The sequence below is a fragment of the Protopterus annectens genome, chromosome 3.part1, assembly GCF_019279795.1.
Source record: "Protopterus annectens isolate FY-2018-M chromosome 3.part1, PAN1.0, whole genome shotgun sequence".
NCBI lineage: Eukaryota > Metazoa > Chordata > Ceratodontiformes > Protopteridae > Protopterus > Protopterus annectens.
In genome coordinates this window covers 974790631-974808168 of record NC_056732.1, presented here as the reverse complement: position 1 = coordinate 974808168, position 17538 = coordinate 974790631, and the positions used below count along the sequence as shown (strand labels likewise).

Here is a 17538-nt window from a genome sequence, read left to right as displayed (position 1 = left end):
CCCCAACCATGATCAGGAGCATCTATGTACAGCTCCTGAGTAGGGAGAGGAACCCAAAAAGACAGACCAGGAATCAGGTAAATCTGGTGTATCCACCAGTGGAACTCAAGCTTGAGATAAGACAAGAGAGGAACCAGATACTCCAGTGGGTAGCAGTGCTGGAGCTAGACAGTCTTGAGATACCACTGAAATGTCCTCATATGGAGTTTGATAAATGGAACCATGGGAATGGTGGGATGCCATGTACCCACAGCTCACAGAAATACTCTTACAGGAAGGACTGGAAGAAGAAGGAAAGACTGGACATAAGCATTCACAGTGATGTCCTTGGGAGGTAGAAGTCAGGCCAACATTGGAATGCTCTGAATCCAGCAACCCAGGAACACTTGGTTCTGAGAGGGAGTCAACATAGACTTTTTTAAGATTGATGGTGAATCCTACACTGTGCAAAGTGCAAAAGAAGCATAGTGAAAGTGCACATCCTGAAGTAGAAGCTGCTGAGAGGGAGCTTGAGTCAAAAGATCATCCAAATAAGGAAATATCTGAACTCCCTAAAGACTACAAAAAGCTACCACAAGGGCCAAAAATTTGGTAAAGACCATCAGAGCTGTATAAAGGCCAAAAGGCAAAGCAGAGAACTGATAATGAAAGGAAGAAACAGAAAAATGTAAACATTTCCTGAAGAGAGGGTGAATAGGATAAGGGAATCCGAAACGTCTTGAGGAAGCAACAGAGTAAAAAGTGTCTGAAGAAACAACATCCTGAAAGAGGGAACCTTGAGAAAGCTGTTGAGAAAAGATAGGTCTAAAATGGGCCTCCAAGACCCCCTCCTTCCTAGAATTCAAAAACATCCTGGAATAAAAACCTGCTCCCTGCTGAGACAAGGGGATATGTTGGATGGTGACTTGTACGACAACATCCTAAAGGACCAAAGGAAAAGGTGGGTAATGACAAGAAAAAAGCTGAGGAAGATCTGAGAATGGAGGAATCGACTTCCAGGCCATAAAATAACCATTCTGGATGATGGAATGTACAAAAGTATCCTAGGCTATCTGCTGCCAAACAGGAAATGAAAGAGTAAACATAAAGGACTGAGGAATCTGGTTAAGGGGTAGGAGTGTTTGAATGCCAAATAAAAGCAAACTTGTTAAGAAAAAAATGTTTTTGACTCTTGGAACACTGAAAAAAATTGTCTAGAAAAACTCTCCTAAAAGCCCTCTTGCTTCTAAAAGGCTGTTTAGGCTGCTTGCCAAAAAAGGAAGGATTAAAAGGATAATTCCTCTAAAACTTAGGAACAGAAGAGGCAAACATTTGTTTCAAATCCTGCATAACTTTACCCTTATCCCGAAGAATGTTAAAAAGTTCAGCCACAGCAGTGTGAAAGAGATTCTGGCTCTCTAAGGGAGAATCTAATAATTTGGCCTTGATGTGGAAACACAACCAACAGTACCTCCTCATAACAGATCCAGATGCAGCTGCCCTAGAGGAGGCATCAGCGGCATCATAACTACATTTAACAGAAAAATGAGCCACCTGAGAAACCGAGGTCAAAAGAAAACTGGCAGAAGTCTTATCATCTGAGTCAGGAAAAGCATACAGAATGCCCCCAGGTTGGGAGAGAAGAGTTAGGACATACCTAGTCATATGTGTCTGGTATTTAAGAGCTCTGAAAGATAAGGTAGCAGAGGTATATACTTTTTTTTTTTTACCATACCTGTCCAAGGCATGGCTGTCCTTACCAGAAGGTACAAACTAAGAAGAAGGCAGCAACTTGGATGATTTATCAGTGATTACAGAAATAACAGCAGAATCAGAGGAAGGGCTTTTACATCAGGAACTTTATAAACTTGTTCACTTTCTTATGGGCAGGAGGTTGAGAGTCAGGGGCCTGAGAATCTGCAGTGAAAGTATCCCACAGGGAAGCCAGCACCGGAGGGACTACAGAAGGCTGGGGAGAATCTATTTGCAAGAGTTCATAATATATTTTCTAAAACATCAAAAACCTGGGAACAGACCCATTTAAAGTTTTCCATTAAATAAACCAATGTATCCCCAAAAGACGATTCCTCCATAGAACAGTCAGGAGAAAGTGAATCCTCTTCCTCAGACCCCAAGGCAAGGAAAGAGTAAATCTGAGAAAAGTAGGTCAATGAATCCTTACCAGAGTCTTAAGTTTCGTCACAGGAATCTGAGTCCCTAAGGTGTTTGAAAATAGTGGAAGAGCAGGGAATAGAAGCAGGAACAGATAATCCTTCAGGGGGCTTAAAACCCATAACAGCATTGAAATGCCATTGAGTAAAATCCTGCCATTCTTATGTGGACCCTTAGATAGAGGGAACACATGCTTTGTTTGCTGCTGCTTTTTTAAAGGCACATCAGCTTTAACAAATCTAGGATGTTCAGACCCCTGCCTAGAATCAATGAGGGTACCAGGCACCTCTTCCCTAACAAGTATTTGGGGAATCCCCCTAGGGCCCTCTGAAATAATCAGCCATGGTTTCCCCTCCACATTTGCACCAGATGTATGCATAGCCTCAGTGAATGTGCAGGTAGGCAGCTCCAGGCTGGCCTCCAGCTAGTCTGTGGCAGAGGAAGCGTGGCCCTGCACAGTCCTCAGTTCTTCATTCAACCTGATGAAGAAGTCCAGTGGAGGCTGAAAAGCAGCAGAATCAGTTCATACCTTTTTGACTGTCTTTTTAAGAGGTGGTTGAATGTCACAATGGTTGGATTTAGCCATGGTATTCTGAGCCAAAAGCTTCAACCACTGGTTCTCCCAGTTAATGGAAATAGAAGACAGACAACTGTGAAGCGTCTTAGGGGAAAAATGCTTGACAAATCTCACACTGCATATTGTTGCGGGTAGCATCCTGGTGTTGTACCTGCTGACTGGAAAACAGCAAACTCCATTACATAAAGGAGATGTCTCCACAGACCCTAGGAACTACAGACCCATAAGCCTGACCAGCCTAATCTGCAAGGCTATGAAATGAGTAATCACGGATCTTATCAACAAAGATATAGGAGACCTCCAAATGCTTGACCCAACCCAGTTTGTCTTTATTAAAGGGAGATCCTTCCTCTTGAACTTGGTGGACTCTTTTGAGACAGTCACCAAAGCCCTGAATGAAGGCAAATATATGCATACAGCCTACCTGGACCTGTCCAAGGCCTTTGATACTATTCCTCACTCAAGCATCATTGATAAACTCACCCATTTGGAGGTCAACCCATTTATTGTTAGATGGGCTGCAAACTGGCTCAAAATAGAATGAACACAGTCAAGATAGGCGACTCTACCTCCACCAGCAAACCCATAGCCAGTGGTGTTCCACAGGGATCTGTGCTGGGCCCCTACTGTTTGAAATCGACTTCTCTGCAGTGCAGGCTAAAACAAAATGCCTATGGATGACACAGTTTGCTGATAACTGCAGACTGGGTGCAGTCATCAAGTTCCCAAACAATGTCAACATCCTACAAAGTACAGTTTTGTAACTACCATAAATGTAGATGTTCGAAGATCCACATTGCTGCAGTCCTTACACTTGGGTAGTCCGCTGTCCTCGGTCGGCCCGAATATCAAAGTATAAGGCTGACGTCGGTCAAGGCGCATTAGACTGACATCAGGACGTCAGGGTACAAATGCGCATGACCGACGTCATATCCTCAGTCTTTTCTTGCCCCAGATGTCAGAAGACCCTAAAAAGAAAGGTCAAAACCCAAAGACAGCAAACAACCAGCCAACCACCCTTGCACTAATAATATGTACAATATATACAATATACACAATATTTACAACCCAGCCCACACAACCGCCTCTAACTACAGAGGGGAAGGAGGGAGGGTAAATTGGACTGCAGCAATGTGGATCTTCGAACATCTACATTTATGGTAGGTACAAAACTGTACTATGTTCTTCATCTCACATTGCTGCAGTCCTTACACTTGGGTAGAATCCCAAAGCAGAGATAAGGGAGGATGGCAAAACTATAAAGAAGCAGGAGCTGCCAAAATGCCCTGTAAAATAGCAGTGGCAAAACCAGCCCTAGATTTAGAGTAAAGTGGAAGGTGATAATGCTTAGAGAAAGTATGCACTGAACTCCAAGTAGCTGCCTCCAAAATATCTTTAGTTGCCACCCCTTAAAAGCTGTCAAGTGGCAGTAGCCCTAGTGGAATGAGGCCTAATCCCAGCTGGAATCTCCTTGCCATGATGGGAATAACAGAAAGCAATGCAAAACCCAATCCACTTTGAAATAGTTTGTTTTGACACAGGCTTACCCTGAGAACTCAAAGCAAAAGAAACAAATAACTGCTAAGACTGTCTGAACCCTTTAGTTCTGCTCAAATAATATCGCAACTGCCTGTGTACATCTAAAGTGTGCAAAATCTTTTCCCCTTTATTTTGGGGATTTGCATAAAAAGTAGGCAAATGAATAGTCTGGTTTAAAGCCACACTAGAAACCACTTTAGGCATAAAGGAAGGATTAGTACGCAAAGATACCCTATCCTTATGGAAAATTAAGAAAGGCTCAACTGCCATAAGGGCCTGCAATTCAGAAACCCTTCTTGCAGAGGTAATGGCCAACAAAAAAGCAGTCTTCCATGATAAATATTTCAACTCGGTAGTAGCTGCAGGCTCAAAAGGTTGTAGAGTGAGTTTCTCCAACACAAAATTGAGATCCCAAGCAGGAGTAGGAGCTCTACGTGGGGGTCTTATATTCTTTGCCCCTCTAAGAAATTGCTTGAACAAAGAATGAGAAAACAATGGTGGGTCACAGTCATAGTGAGCCGAAATTGCTGCAGCATGAACCTTAATAGAAGAGAAGGACAAACCTTTGTCCAGTAACTCAGTAAGATATTGAAGAGCCACACTTAAATTAGGCTCCGAAACATCAAAATCCTTTGCTGCAGTCCAAAATAAAAATCTCTTCCATTTATCTGCGTACACTTTTCTTGTACTAGGCCTTCTAGCTTCCAAAATAACATCCAAAACTTGCTGTGGAAGTTGAGACCCTCTATGATTCAAAACAGAATATGCCAGGCTGTTAGGTGAAGAGAGTGAAGCTTGACATTGAGTAAATGACTGTTCTCCGGAGACAACAGGTGTGGAATCGAAGGCAAAGGCCATGGAGGCTCCCGTACCAGACTTCTCAGTAATGAGTACCAGTGCTGTCGAGGCCAATCTGGAGCTATTAAAATCATCTTTGGCTTGTCCTGTCTGACCTTTAGAAGTACCTTTGGGAGGAGAGGCAGAGGTGGAAAGGCATACACATGAAGATTGTTCCAATTGAAAGAAAGAGCATCCACTTTCCAAGCTGTGGGATGAAACCTTTTTGTGCAAAACTTTGGCAGCTGGTGGTTTAGTGGAGAAGCGAACAGATCTATGTCTGGAGTTCCCCATGACACTGTCAATTTCTGAAATACATGAGGATCCAATTTCCACTCGTGGGGATCCATAATTCGTCTGCTCAACACATCTGCTAAGGAGTTCTGTGCTCCCGGCAGAAACCTTGCCTGAAGATTTAGCTGTAAACTGAGAGCAGTCTCCCACAAAATCATTGCTTGCCTGCATAGCGGATAAGAATGTGTTCCCCCTTGCTTGTTGATGTACCACATGACAGTTGTGTTGTCTGTTAGAATCAACACCTGCCCTGGAAGAAGTAAATCCTTGAAAGCTATTAATGCAAACTGGACTGCTAACATCTCCTTCAAGTTGATATGTAGATGTTGTAGTCTGGCAGGCCACTTGTCTTGTATCCACTTTCCATTTAGATGAGCTCCCCAAGCTTTGTCTGAGGCATCTGTCGTTAGAATCTGACTCGCCTCTGGCCGGGTCACAGAGAGTCCCTTGTTTAGGTGACATTCCTGAGCCCACCACAAAAATTCCTTTTGAATGCAAGGTATTATCTGAATGACAGTGTCTAGATCCTGGCAGTGCTGAGTCCATACATTTTTGAGATACCATTGTAGCTTCCTCATATGCAGTTTGGCATTGGGAAGCACCAGAATACAAGATGCCATGAACCCCAAGGCTTGAAGGACTGTCCTTGCAGTCAGCCTGGACTGATGAGACAACTGATGAAAGTAAAGGGAAAGATTCTTTTGTTTGTCCGGGGTCAAAAAGGCCATCTGGGATGCTGTATTCAGTCTTACACCCAGAAAGCACATGTCCTGAGAGGGTACTAGACTGGACTTTATTTCGTTCACAGAATACCCCAGGCATCTTAGCACTGCTATCACATATTCCAAATGAAGAAGAAGTTCGTCCCTTCCTTGAGCTAGAATCAGGCAATCGTCCAAATAAGGGTAAATCTGTATTCCTTTTAGCCTGAAGTAAGCTATCACTGGAGCCAGAACTTTGGTGAACACTCTGGGCGCAGTAGATAAGCCAAAGGGCAATGCAGAGAACTGATAATGAGAAGTCCCAGCCCAGCAGATACTTCCTGCAACTCAGTCTGATAGGAACATGAAGGTAAGCTTCCTTGAGATCCAAAGTTACCATCCAATGATCTTTGCCCAGCAGAGGTAAAAGCTGTTGTAACGTCAACATTTTGAACTTTGGAATGTCCAGATAAGTGTTGAGGATAGATAAATCCAAAATTGGTCTCCACGTGTTCCCCTTCTTTGGTACTAGGAACAGGCGAGAATAAAATCCTAGGCCCACTTCTGGTATAGGGACCGGCTGTATGGCCCCTATTTGAAGTAGCAGAGAAATTTGTTTGTGAGCCTCTATTCTTTGCTGAGGAGGAACGTCTGGCATGCCTTTGAAAGGAGGCAAGGTATGGAAATAAAACCTGTAACCTTGGTGAATGATATCCAATACCCATCTGTCTTGGGTAATTAAACTCCAATTTTCCTTGAAAAGTGCCAACCTTCCTCCCAAAGGTGCTGCCAGACGAGAAGGCTCTGGCAGCTGAAAAACGTAGGTCATTGGGTCTGTTTACGAAAGGACTGACCCCTGCCCTCACCCGAAGACTGTGCAGGTGAACTCCCTGTTCTAGGCCTGAAAGAGCCCTGAGCTCTGCCTCTACCACGTCTAGATCTACCCCTAGACTGGGAATCATAAGAAGGATACGTCCACCCCTTGCCAATTTCTACTAAACTTCGGAGGCTGAACCTGCAAAAAATCTTTAACAGTCTGCATAGACTTAGCCTTGTCTTCCATTTTCTTTAAGACTGCCTCAACAGGTGAACCAAACAACACATCAGATTGTAAAGGAGCATCTAAAATCCTTGTCTTAACATGGTCAGATAAATTCTGATCCCTCAGCCAGGCGTGCCTGCGAAGAACTGACCCAGTGGCAGCCACCCTAGACGAGGCCTGTACAGCATCAAAACCACATTGCAAAGAATGCTTACCCACCTGTTCAGAAACATGTACTAAATCTTGTAACTCTTTACACTCAATACCTTCCGCCAGAGCATCTACCTTAGACTTCAATTGAGAAAGTAGATAGTTTTGGTATTTCAACATGTGAAACTGGCAATTCAAAGCTCTCATAGCTAGGGTGGAAGAAGTATAGACTTTCTTTCCACATCTATCCAAAGCCCTGGCCTCTTTATCTGGAGGAACCGGATTTTTAACAACAGAAGCCTTAACACCCATAGGCCCCTGACTAACAGTTTCTGGGTCCGCCCTGGGACTCTTAAAAAGATACTTATGAGCTTCAGGCACCCTGTAATACCTATCCGGTTTAACAGGAGCAGGAGGCAAAGAATCAGGATTAAGGGAAGCCTCTGCAAACACATCTTCCACAACATCCAGAACAGGAGGTATAGCCAAAGGCCTATGCTGGGGTAAAAACAGAAATTCCCTAAGCCTTTTCCTAGAATCAGAGAAGTCCTGACCTTCCCACTTAAAATGCTCCCTCATGGAATGAAGAGTCTCTGAAAAAGAAAAATCCTCAGGAGGAGAAGCAGAAGGAGTAGAATCATCCACATCAGAATCAGAATAAGGAGAATACTCCTGCAAGTCTTCAGCCGAAGACTCTGAAACATCCGAAGCCTGCTCAAAACTCCCCAACTCAGGTTCCACCCTAGGTCTCTTATCAGGAGGGGGCAAAGAACCTCTAATCAAAGTAATCAAATCTTCTGCCATTTTAAGCATATGCTTCTTGGGCACAGATCCTGAAGAACTAGGAGTGACACCAACTGAAGCTAAACCTGGCCTGCCTCTGGGAGAAGCCTTGGAAACAGAAGGAGAGGGCCTAACCACCCTAGGAAGGGAGGGGAGTACAGTAACCTGAGAAGCCCCTTCAGCCTGACCTGCCTCCTGCGAGGCCACATCCTGCAATAACAATGTCTCCCCATGGGACTCCAGAGAAACCTCCGGCAGAACCACCGGCTCCACCGACACCTCTAAAGAACCGGCGTCCGGTACGGACGACTCTTCTTGCCTGGGCTTAGCTGCTTTGTCCTTGCGCTTCTTCGAAGAAGCGGACATCGGAGTATCCGACGGCATTTTATAATTGCACCGCTTCCCAAAGACTAGCCTGGCACAATCTAACCTTCTCTTAATAGTGCGCTTATTGAATCTAGCAAAAAAAGCGACACCCAACAACGTCGTGCTCAGGCCCTAAGCAAGGAATACACAAAGTATGATAATCTCTATGCGGTATCTGCTTCCCACAAGAAATACAGTTATTCACTTTTTCTGACATCCGGTAAACCACTGAGGCAAGAAAAAACTAAAATATTCCCCAGTGGGGTACTTAGCCAACTTTGACTCGGTCTGAAACTCCGAATTCGAAAAATTTCAGAACGCCGAACGGCACTTGCAACGCTGCTTCTGCATCGGACCATGCGGCAAAAAAGACTGAGGATATGACGTCAGTCATGCGCATTTGTACCCTGACGTCCTGATGTCAGTCTAATGCGCCTTGACCGACGTCAGCCTTATACTTTGATATTCGGGCCGACCGAGGACAGCGGACTACCCAAGTGTAAGGACTCCAGCAATGTGAGATGAAGAACATCATGGACTTACACAGACAAATGACTGGTGCCAAAGTCATGAGCTAAAACTCAATGCAAAAAAATGCATTATCATCCCCTTCGGCAAAGCTGACATCCTTGTACATTACCACATTAATAACAATACCTTAAGCACACAATCAGTGGTGAGAGATTTGAGCACACAGGTTGACAGCAAACTTTCCTTTGACCACCATATCTCCACAGTGGTAAGAAAGGCTTTCTACATTGCTCACCTCATAAGCAAGGGCATTACATCCAGAACAAAAGAGGTTATAACCCCCCTGTACTCATCAGTCCAATAATGGAGTACAACGCTACCTTTGGTATGTATCTTAAAAGGCACCTGCAGCAAATGGAAAGATCTCAAAGGTTTCTTACAAAGAAAATTCAGGGTCTTCAGCATATTTCATACATTGACAGACTGAATTAAAGTATATGTGAATTTCTACCTGCCACTGCACAACATTCACATTTGAGATTTCCCGATTGTTATTATCCTGAAATGTTACTGGTTGTTTCATAGCTTTAAAGCTTATAAAAATTCATTAAATAACAATGCATGGGTTTTTCGATAAGTTGTCACTTTAGTTTGCATACTCAATGATGCCAGCACCAACAATATATTTTCAGTACATTCATGTCAACGATTGAAGCATTGAACAACTTTCAGTAAATTTAAATATTTTTTATATTTATATATATATATATATATATATATATATATATATATATATATATATATATATTTGTGAGTGTGTGTACAGAAAATAGCAATATAGGTTATGATAATCAAGTTTACTGAGGGTCATAAAGCCATTAGCTTGACAACTGAACTTAAGAACCTATGACTTATACTTGAACAATCTTGTAATGTTCTACCATCTGTCCAGGAACTCTTACACGTTAAGTGTTCGACTAATGGGAATTTTCAAGGTGCAAACTGTTTCATAAAGGATATATTTTTTAAAAGCTATATGGCACCCCCCAGTGGATTTTGTTTTGCCGACAGGCAGTTAAATTGTCTAACTGTACCAACCTACAAAGACAGACTGAAAATGCATTAATTTATGCCAGAAAATAATTTATTTTAGGTTGACTGATTGCAAGTGTGTAGCTATATATACTGTTTGTAAGCTTCTGATCTCCCAAAGGCTTTCTGTGTTGGAGGGAAACCTTCTAGCTTATCAGCGGGAATGGTAAGCACTAGGTAGCCTATCTACCACAAGAGTGGTTTCTGTCCCAGAAATTGTACTTTATGGGCCGTTTGGGCAGTTTTTCCATCTTTTTTTCAACTTTCTGGTTTAAAAGCCCATGTTTGTGCTAGTTTCCCACCTTTCCTGTAACTAGTCTAGTCCAGATACAGATTTGCTGCATCCAGGACTGTTTGTAAGCTTCTGAGCCCCTCAAACCTTTCTGTGTTGGAGGGAAGCATTCTAGTTTATCAGTGGGAGTGGTAAGCACTAGGTAGCCTATCTACCACAAGATCCAGGTACAGATTCTTAGTTTTAGCACTTGAATTTGCTTATTCATGCTCAGCACTTGTTCAGAACTTGTTGTTAACACTACATAAGCTACAAATTACTACAGCACTCAACCTTCCTCTTTACCTAGAGGAAAACAGTTTACAGCTCTTATACTCACTTTCCTCACTTGTCTAGTGGAAAGAAGTTTTTTATTCAGGCATGTCCAAGGGTCAGCTCCCAGTGTTCTCTCCTGTCTATCTGATGAATCTGGGCATTTTGAGGCAATGCCTCATGTACACAGACAACCCTCTCCTCCTAACACCCAACACCATAACCTGTGAGAGATGCACTTATCAAGCCAAACTGGAGGTAAGGCTCTTTCTAACCAAGGCTGAACTTGACAGTCAGGAGGAGAAGGTAAACACCTGCACCACACCATACTCATCACATAGTCCCACTAAACCTACACTACCAAAATCCAAACACAGAAACACAAAAACATCTGCTCAAGCAATGGAGACCTCCAAAGCAGAAACACAAGCAACCTCTACCCCCAACACAACCCAAATGACACATAGCCAACAGACTCAGTGTGCCAATAAACCACAGCCCATAAGGCAAACCAACATACCCAACACACTAGTCATAGGTGACTCTATAGTCAGGCACACTGATGTCCCACTCACCAGGCTACTGTCAGCTGCCTGCCAGGTGCCAGGATCTGCCACATAACCCACGCACTCAGGTCACTCCACAACAAGCACAAATATGACTCTGTCATTGTCCATGTTGGTGTGAACAACCTGAGATGTACCTCCCGGGACCACACGAAAAGAGACATGGAAGAGCTCTCCGATCTTGTAGCCCAGGCAAGTTTGACCCTAGCCCTGAGTAGCATCACACCAGCGCCCAGAATGATACCACAGTACAAGGACAAAATTACTGACTTCAACAACTGGCTAAGCTCCTGGTGTCATTCTAAGGGGATCCAGCATCTGTCTGTCTGGGACGACATCAATATAGTCGACAGACCCAGATGCTTTGCCAGAGAGATGCCCTGCACCTGTCCCCACTAGGATTCCGGATACTGGCTAAGGTTCTTGCCGCCCCTATAGTGCCTTTTTTAGGCAAGGTTCAAATGACAAATTCACCACCATAACAGGAACAGGCAAGCAAAAACTGAGGGTAATGCTACTCAATGCTAGAGGTCTAAATCTCAAAATGCACTCACTCAAGGCACTCCTTAAAATGGAGAACATCGATATCTGTGCAGGGACTGAGACCTGGTTCAAGGCTCTAGAGAGCACCCCTGCATTACCAGGCTATAACTCATACCATACTTTTCGGCCATCTAACCTGGACCAGAACACCAAAGGTGGTGGTGTGTCCATATTCATTAAGGATATCCACATCTCCAGGCTAGTTGCGCAGCATAATGCATCCAAGGTTATCCAAGTGCAACTAACTCTGGGCAAAACTGCAATCCAAATGGTAGCTTGCTACAGATCCCCCACCATGCCCCAGGATTCCCACTCCTCTTGTCTTGATATACGGGAAAATATTAGGGCTCAACCAAACACCCTAATAAAGGGTGATTTCAACTACCCTAACATTAACTGGGAAAACTACTCATGTACCAATTCCATCACTCAATGCTTTCTGGAATTCATAAATTCCAATGCCCTGGATCAACTTATCCACACCCCCACCAGGGGCAACAATATCCTAGACCTAGTCATTACCAACATGAGTGACCAGTGTTACACACCTGAAGTCAACTCCTCATTGGTCAGATCCGACCATAAGCTAATCACTCTAGATATCCGCATCCCACCCCCACCCACCATTAAGGAAACCACGGTAAAAAAATTCTCCAAAGCCAACTTCATGCTTCTTAAGACAGAAGTGGTGAACTTCATGACACCCATGCAGATGGACAATACAGTTACGACTGCTGAATCCTACACAAATGCACTCTATAAGCACTTACATGAGTGCATGGATCATGCTATCTCAAACAGAACCGAGATGCTATCCTCTAAAAAAAGGAAGCCAATCTGGTGGTCCCCTGCCATAAACAAACTCTACAACAGAAGGAAGAAACTGTTGCAAAAGAGAGTAAAATCCCATGAGTGCAGGAGCTCCCTGGTCAGCCTCAGTAAGAAGCTGGAATCCCTTATAATATCCTCCAAAGCTAGCTACAAAAACAAAACCACCACTGATTCTAAGGGCAACCACAAAGCATTCTATAGCTATGTCAAGAATCTCAATGGCAACACCCAGATCTGCTCTGAGTTACAGCACACGGCATGAAAATTACAGAACCAACTGATATTGCCAACATCCTGGCAGATAGGTTCAGTGCTAATTTTACCTCCCTCTCACCCTCTAAAGGGCTCATATTTATACAGCAAGAATGCAGAGTCCCTGTAATCATATCTCTAAAACCAAAAACACAGCATCCATGAGAACAGACAACATCCCAGGCTGCATTTTACATGAACTTTAGAATGAAATGTCTCCCCACCTATGCACCATGTTCAGTCATAGTCTCACATCAGGCTTTGTGCCCACTGAATGGCGCACAGCAACAGTTATCCCATTCCACAAAGGGGGAGCCAACACTGATCCTGGGAACTATTGACCTATTAGCCTGACAAGCCTGGTCTGCAATACCATGGAACGTATCATCATGGAACTCATAAACAAAGACATTGGTAACCTCCAAATTCTGGACCCTACCCAGTTCGGATTTGTGGAAGGCAGATCATGCCTTCTGAACCTGATCGATTTCTTTGAGGCAGTCACCAAAGCCATAGACGAGGGTAAGGTGATTCACACAGCCTATCTTGACATCGCCAAGGCTTTCAACACCATCCCCTATTTTGGAATTATAGCTAAACTCACTAAACTAGGTATAAATCCTTACGTCACAAGTTGGGTTGCCAACTGGCTCACTGACAGAACCCACACTGTAAAAGTTGCAGACTCCAAATCTGACTTCAAACAAGTGACAACTGGAGTACCACAGGGTTCAGTCCTGGGACCTCTCCTGTTTGGTATCTACTTCTCTGAAGTACAGGCTTACACAGAAGGCCTCTTGCTAACAAAGTTTGTAGATGACTGCAAACTAGGAGCCATAGTCGAGTCCCCAAATGATGTAGACATCCTACAGAAGGGCCTCACTGAGACAGATGCCCGGTGTCAGAGGCATGGCCTCAAGCTCAATGCCAAAAAGTGCATTGTCACCCCTTTGGTAAAAATTCTGTACCCATGAACTATCACATAAACGGCAGTCTACTTAACGCCGAATGTGTGATAAGAGACCTTGGGACCCAGGTGGACAGTAGTCCCTCCTTTGATAATCACATCACCAAAGTAGTTAGAAAAGCCTTCTATGTGGTACATCTCATCACAAAAGGGTTCTCATCCAGGAAAAAAAGAGATTATTGTTCCCCTCTACTCGGCATTCATTAGACCCATTATAGAGTACAACGCCCATTTTGGAATATACCTCACAAGACATCTGCAGCAGCTGGAAAGGCCATAGAAGTACCTCACAAAGAGGATTACTGGCCTCAAACAGATGCCCTACACTGACCATCTCAAAAAACTCCAGCTTTACTCTGTAGCATATTGCCTACTCCGAGGAGATCTCTGCCTAACATATAAAGCTATGTTAAACCCAGAGCTGTTGGACATGCTACACCTAAAGAAATCCCAATCCCTCCAAGCTACACGTTCTAGGGACCTAAACTTTGTCACCACAATAAACATGACATGCTGGAGGGATAGATTCCTGTCCCAGAGACTTCCTATACTCTGGAACAAGCTACCCATCTATTTCAAGCAAAGTTCCTCATTAGCACTCTTCAAGAAAAATCTTGATGAGTGGATGGGAAATAGGAAATACACCCCAGGGATAACTTCTGTGGCTCTGCTCGACAGGGGCACAGGAAATTAACTTTCTTGGGTGGCGTAAGCCAGGGAACCTTGTTGGCTGGGCTTATTTAGGCCCTTGGGCCGATATACTAGTACCTACCTATGAACCTATGATATATACACATACATATATATAAGTGTGTGTGTGTGTTCATATGTCTAGTAACTATACATAAGTTTTATTTGAACTTATTTGTTATGTGTCTGTTTAGATTTGGTAAGACACCTGGAAGTTTAGGAAGATGCCACACAAATATATTTTGAGTGTAGGATAAAAAGGGTAGTAGAGCGGCAATATAAAAACAAAACCTCAGATGTAACTTTTTTAGAGAGTTTCTCTAATAGACATTATCTGGCATGGCCTTAGCATAGGTGTCATTCAAAGTATTTCGGCTTTTCCCGGTTAGGGGTCACCACAGCGGAACTCCAGTCCGCTAATGATTGGCAGTAGATTTTTACGTGCTGGCCTGCCGGGCCTAACGCACAACCTTCAACGAAGGAACGCCCATTCATGCATGTCGACACACAGAAGACGCTCTAACTGAGAATCGAACGTGCAAAAAACTTGCTTCTAACAGTGAAATTGTAAAAAATGTATACATGTATTTGTGCAGCACGTATTACAAATAAAACCAGATTAACTCAGTTTTTATTTACAATATTTTATTTAGCCAGTGATCAGTCTCATACTCACACTGAATTAAGGTCCTTTTTTCAGAATGTAGTAGAATATAGGACTGCAGTATTATCTGTGGGGCACTTTCTAAGTAAGTTTCAAACAGTCTGAGCATGCATAAGTCAGTTGCTTGTGTCACTGCACTTTTGTGGATGTCATCTTCATCACTACTCGAGTTCTTCACCACAGCGCAGTGCTTAATTGCTGCTTGGTAGCCATATTGAACAGCAAACCAGTACCTGCAAAAGTATTGCTTTGGTTAGTAAAGTTTAAGTGGTACAGTCATTTAATGACTTATACAAATACTGCTAAAAAACAAGGACACTTTGTTATTGTGCTTTAAGGGCTAACTAGTTAGAATAGATTTACAGTAGTCATCCCACATAATTCTTTGCAGCCTCTTTTGCCAAAGAACTAACCTTAATGACTGTTACATGAACAACAGATAACAGCAGTAGGACAGTTAAAATGCATTCTTTCATGTAAAATTTGAAGTGGATATATATACTAGAAACCAAAGTACGTCTGTCAATATTAGAACACTGCTGTCCTGCAAAGCACTAATTTTGTATAGCAGTAGGCCTGTCTTCTCGATTACCCTCTGTCACGTAGCATGCAGACACACATACATGCAAGCACATACACGTGTGCACACACACACACACACACACACACACACAAACACACACACACAAGTGCACACACACACACACACACACAAACACACACACACACACAAGTGCACACACATTCACACTTTTCATCTCTGCCCAGAGTTCTTTACTCTATGATAAACCCAAACCATAGTCTACAGCTCAATGCAGCCACCCCCTTAGAAAAAGCTAGAAAGGTCAAGTTATGGCTATATGGCATTGATTGCTAGGGTAAAGGACTCCATTAGCACAGTCTGACAAATCCCAGGATATGGTGAGTTCAATGGGAAAAAATAAAAACCACTGCTAATACTGATATAGGCAAAAATGCATATAAATCAGAGAACAATGTGAGATAGAGAAAAAGAAGGCTCAGGCACCTGTCAGATCATTGTTTACAGTACTATAGCAGGAAAAGAACAAAGCAGCATGCATGTTTCTGACCATAGTTTTCAGACAAACTTATGACGTGGTCACACAAAAAACTCCATATTTCAAAAAAAGCTTTCTCTAAAGAATTCTAAACCATGATTTTGACCACAGGTTCACAGATTCATGCATAAATAATTTGCATGTGATCCAAAAGGCCAATTGAAAATCCTTCAAGATGTCAAGAACGTACGGATGAATTAGATTCTCCAATTGGGGACTACCATGCTGTACACCCTAGGGGTGAATTTACAAATGCCCATTTAGTCATCCAGGGCAGAGCAGTTTTGAATGCTACATTGCTTGATATACAGAGGATACTTATTCCATAAGAAGGGGGTTCTTTAGGTTAGGAATGGATCACACTAACATGTTCTATTTGTGTGTTACTGAAGGTTAATGTCTTTGGTATAAGTATCTGTGATGCTATTTGTTTTGCATAGCTGTAGAAGATGAAGCAGGTGAGGTACTTCATGGCCCAGATGACTAGGCACAAATCATCATGAAGGAGGCAAAATAACCCAGAATATAATGACGGGACTTTTATCAGTGTAGCTTAGTGAGATAAAAAACAGTCATTTTCTTGGTCAGAAATCTTTGGGATATTTCAGCTTAAGTGAGCTGCTTAGACAATTACATGCCAAAGGAGTAATTCCAGTCTATGGTGGGTCAGACGAGGAAGATATAGTGAGGGATCATGACTTTCTTACTCTGGTAGGTATGCTTTTGGAAATTAACTAAGCTAGGTAAAAGGATTTTCTGACAATGACTGATACATGATGGCCAAAAGATTGTTTGTTGTTACAAAGGTTCCCAGATCCCTGATGTCTGAGCCAATTTTAAGGAGATGTTGATGATATGGTATTAAGTGAGGAATTCTTGCTTGCCAATTAAAATCACATATTTTGGCATTAGGATTAAGTATATGGTCAATACAGAAGACAGTAGTCCAATCACGCCCATATTAAAAAACAAAATAGGAATGTCTTTAATGGAACATATGATGGCAACCAGTTTGCAGTCATTGGCAAACTGGGTGGACCATAGCCCATCAACGTCTGCCTTAGCATCAGAAAAGTAGATGCCAAAGAGTAGGGGTTCCAGGACCCTTGGGGAGCGCCACTGGTGACATCCTTTTGTAAAGAAGCAGTACAACTATTTTCTTACTGCAGGAGTCTTGTCAGTCAGCCAGCTGGGCATCCAGCAGAAAACATATGGATACATACATTCATGGGAAATTTTACTGAAGACCTTAGCTAGGTCCTGATAAGACAGATGGATGCAGCGGTCCATACTTCTGACTTCTGTGACTCTATCAAGCAATTTGATTAGACTGCGTAGACAGGACCTATATTTAACAAAGCCAAATTAGTTTGGATCAAAGGACGGATGGTTCTGTATA

General features: G+C 42.9%; 1 protein-coding gene across 3 annotated transcripts in view; it reads right to left on the bottom strand.

Annotated features, from left to right (window-relative positions):
• The window catches only part of XKR9 (XK related 9), a 177067-nt gene that overhangs the window by 56991 nt on the left and 102538 nt on the right, over window positions 1–17538 (bottom strand). For all 3 annotated transcript variants that reach the window (XM_044067150.1, XM_044067151.1, XM_044067152.1), the window contains exon 2: window positions 15073–15293. In XM_044067150.1, coding sequence (XP_043923085.1) covers window positions 15073–15293 — 221 coding nt within the window. The remainder of the gene's footprint in view (window positions 1–15072; window positions 15294–17538) is intronic.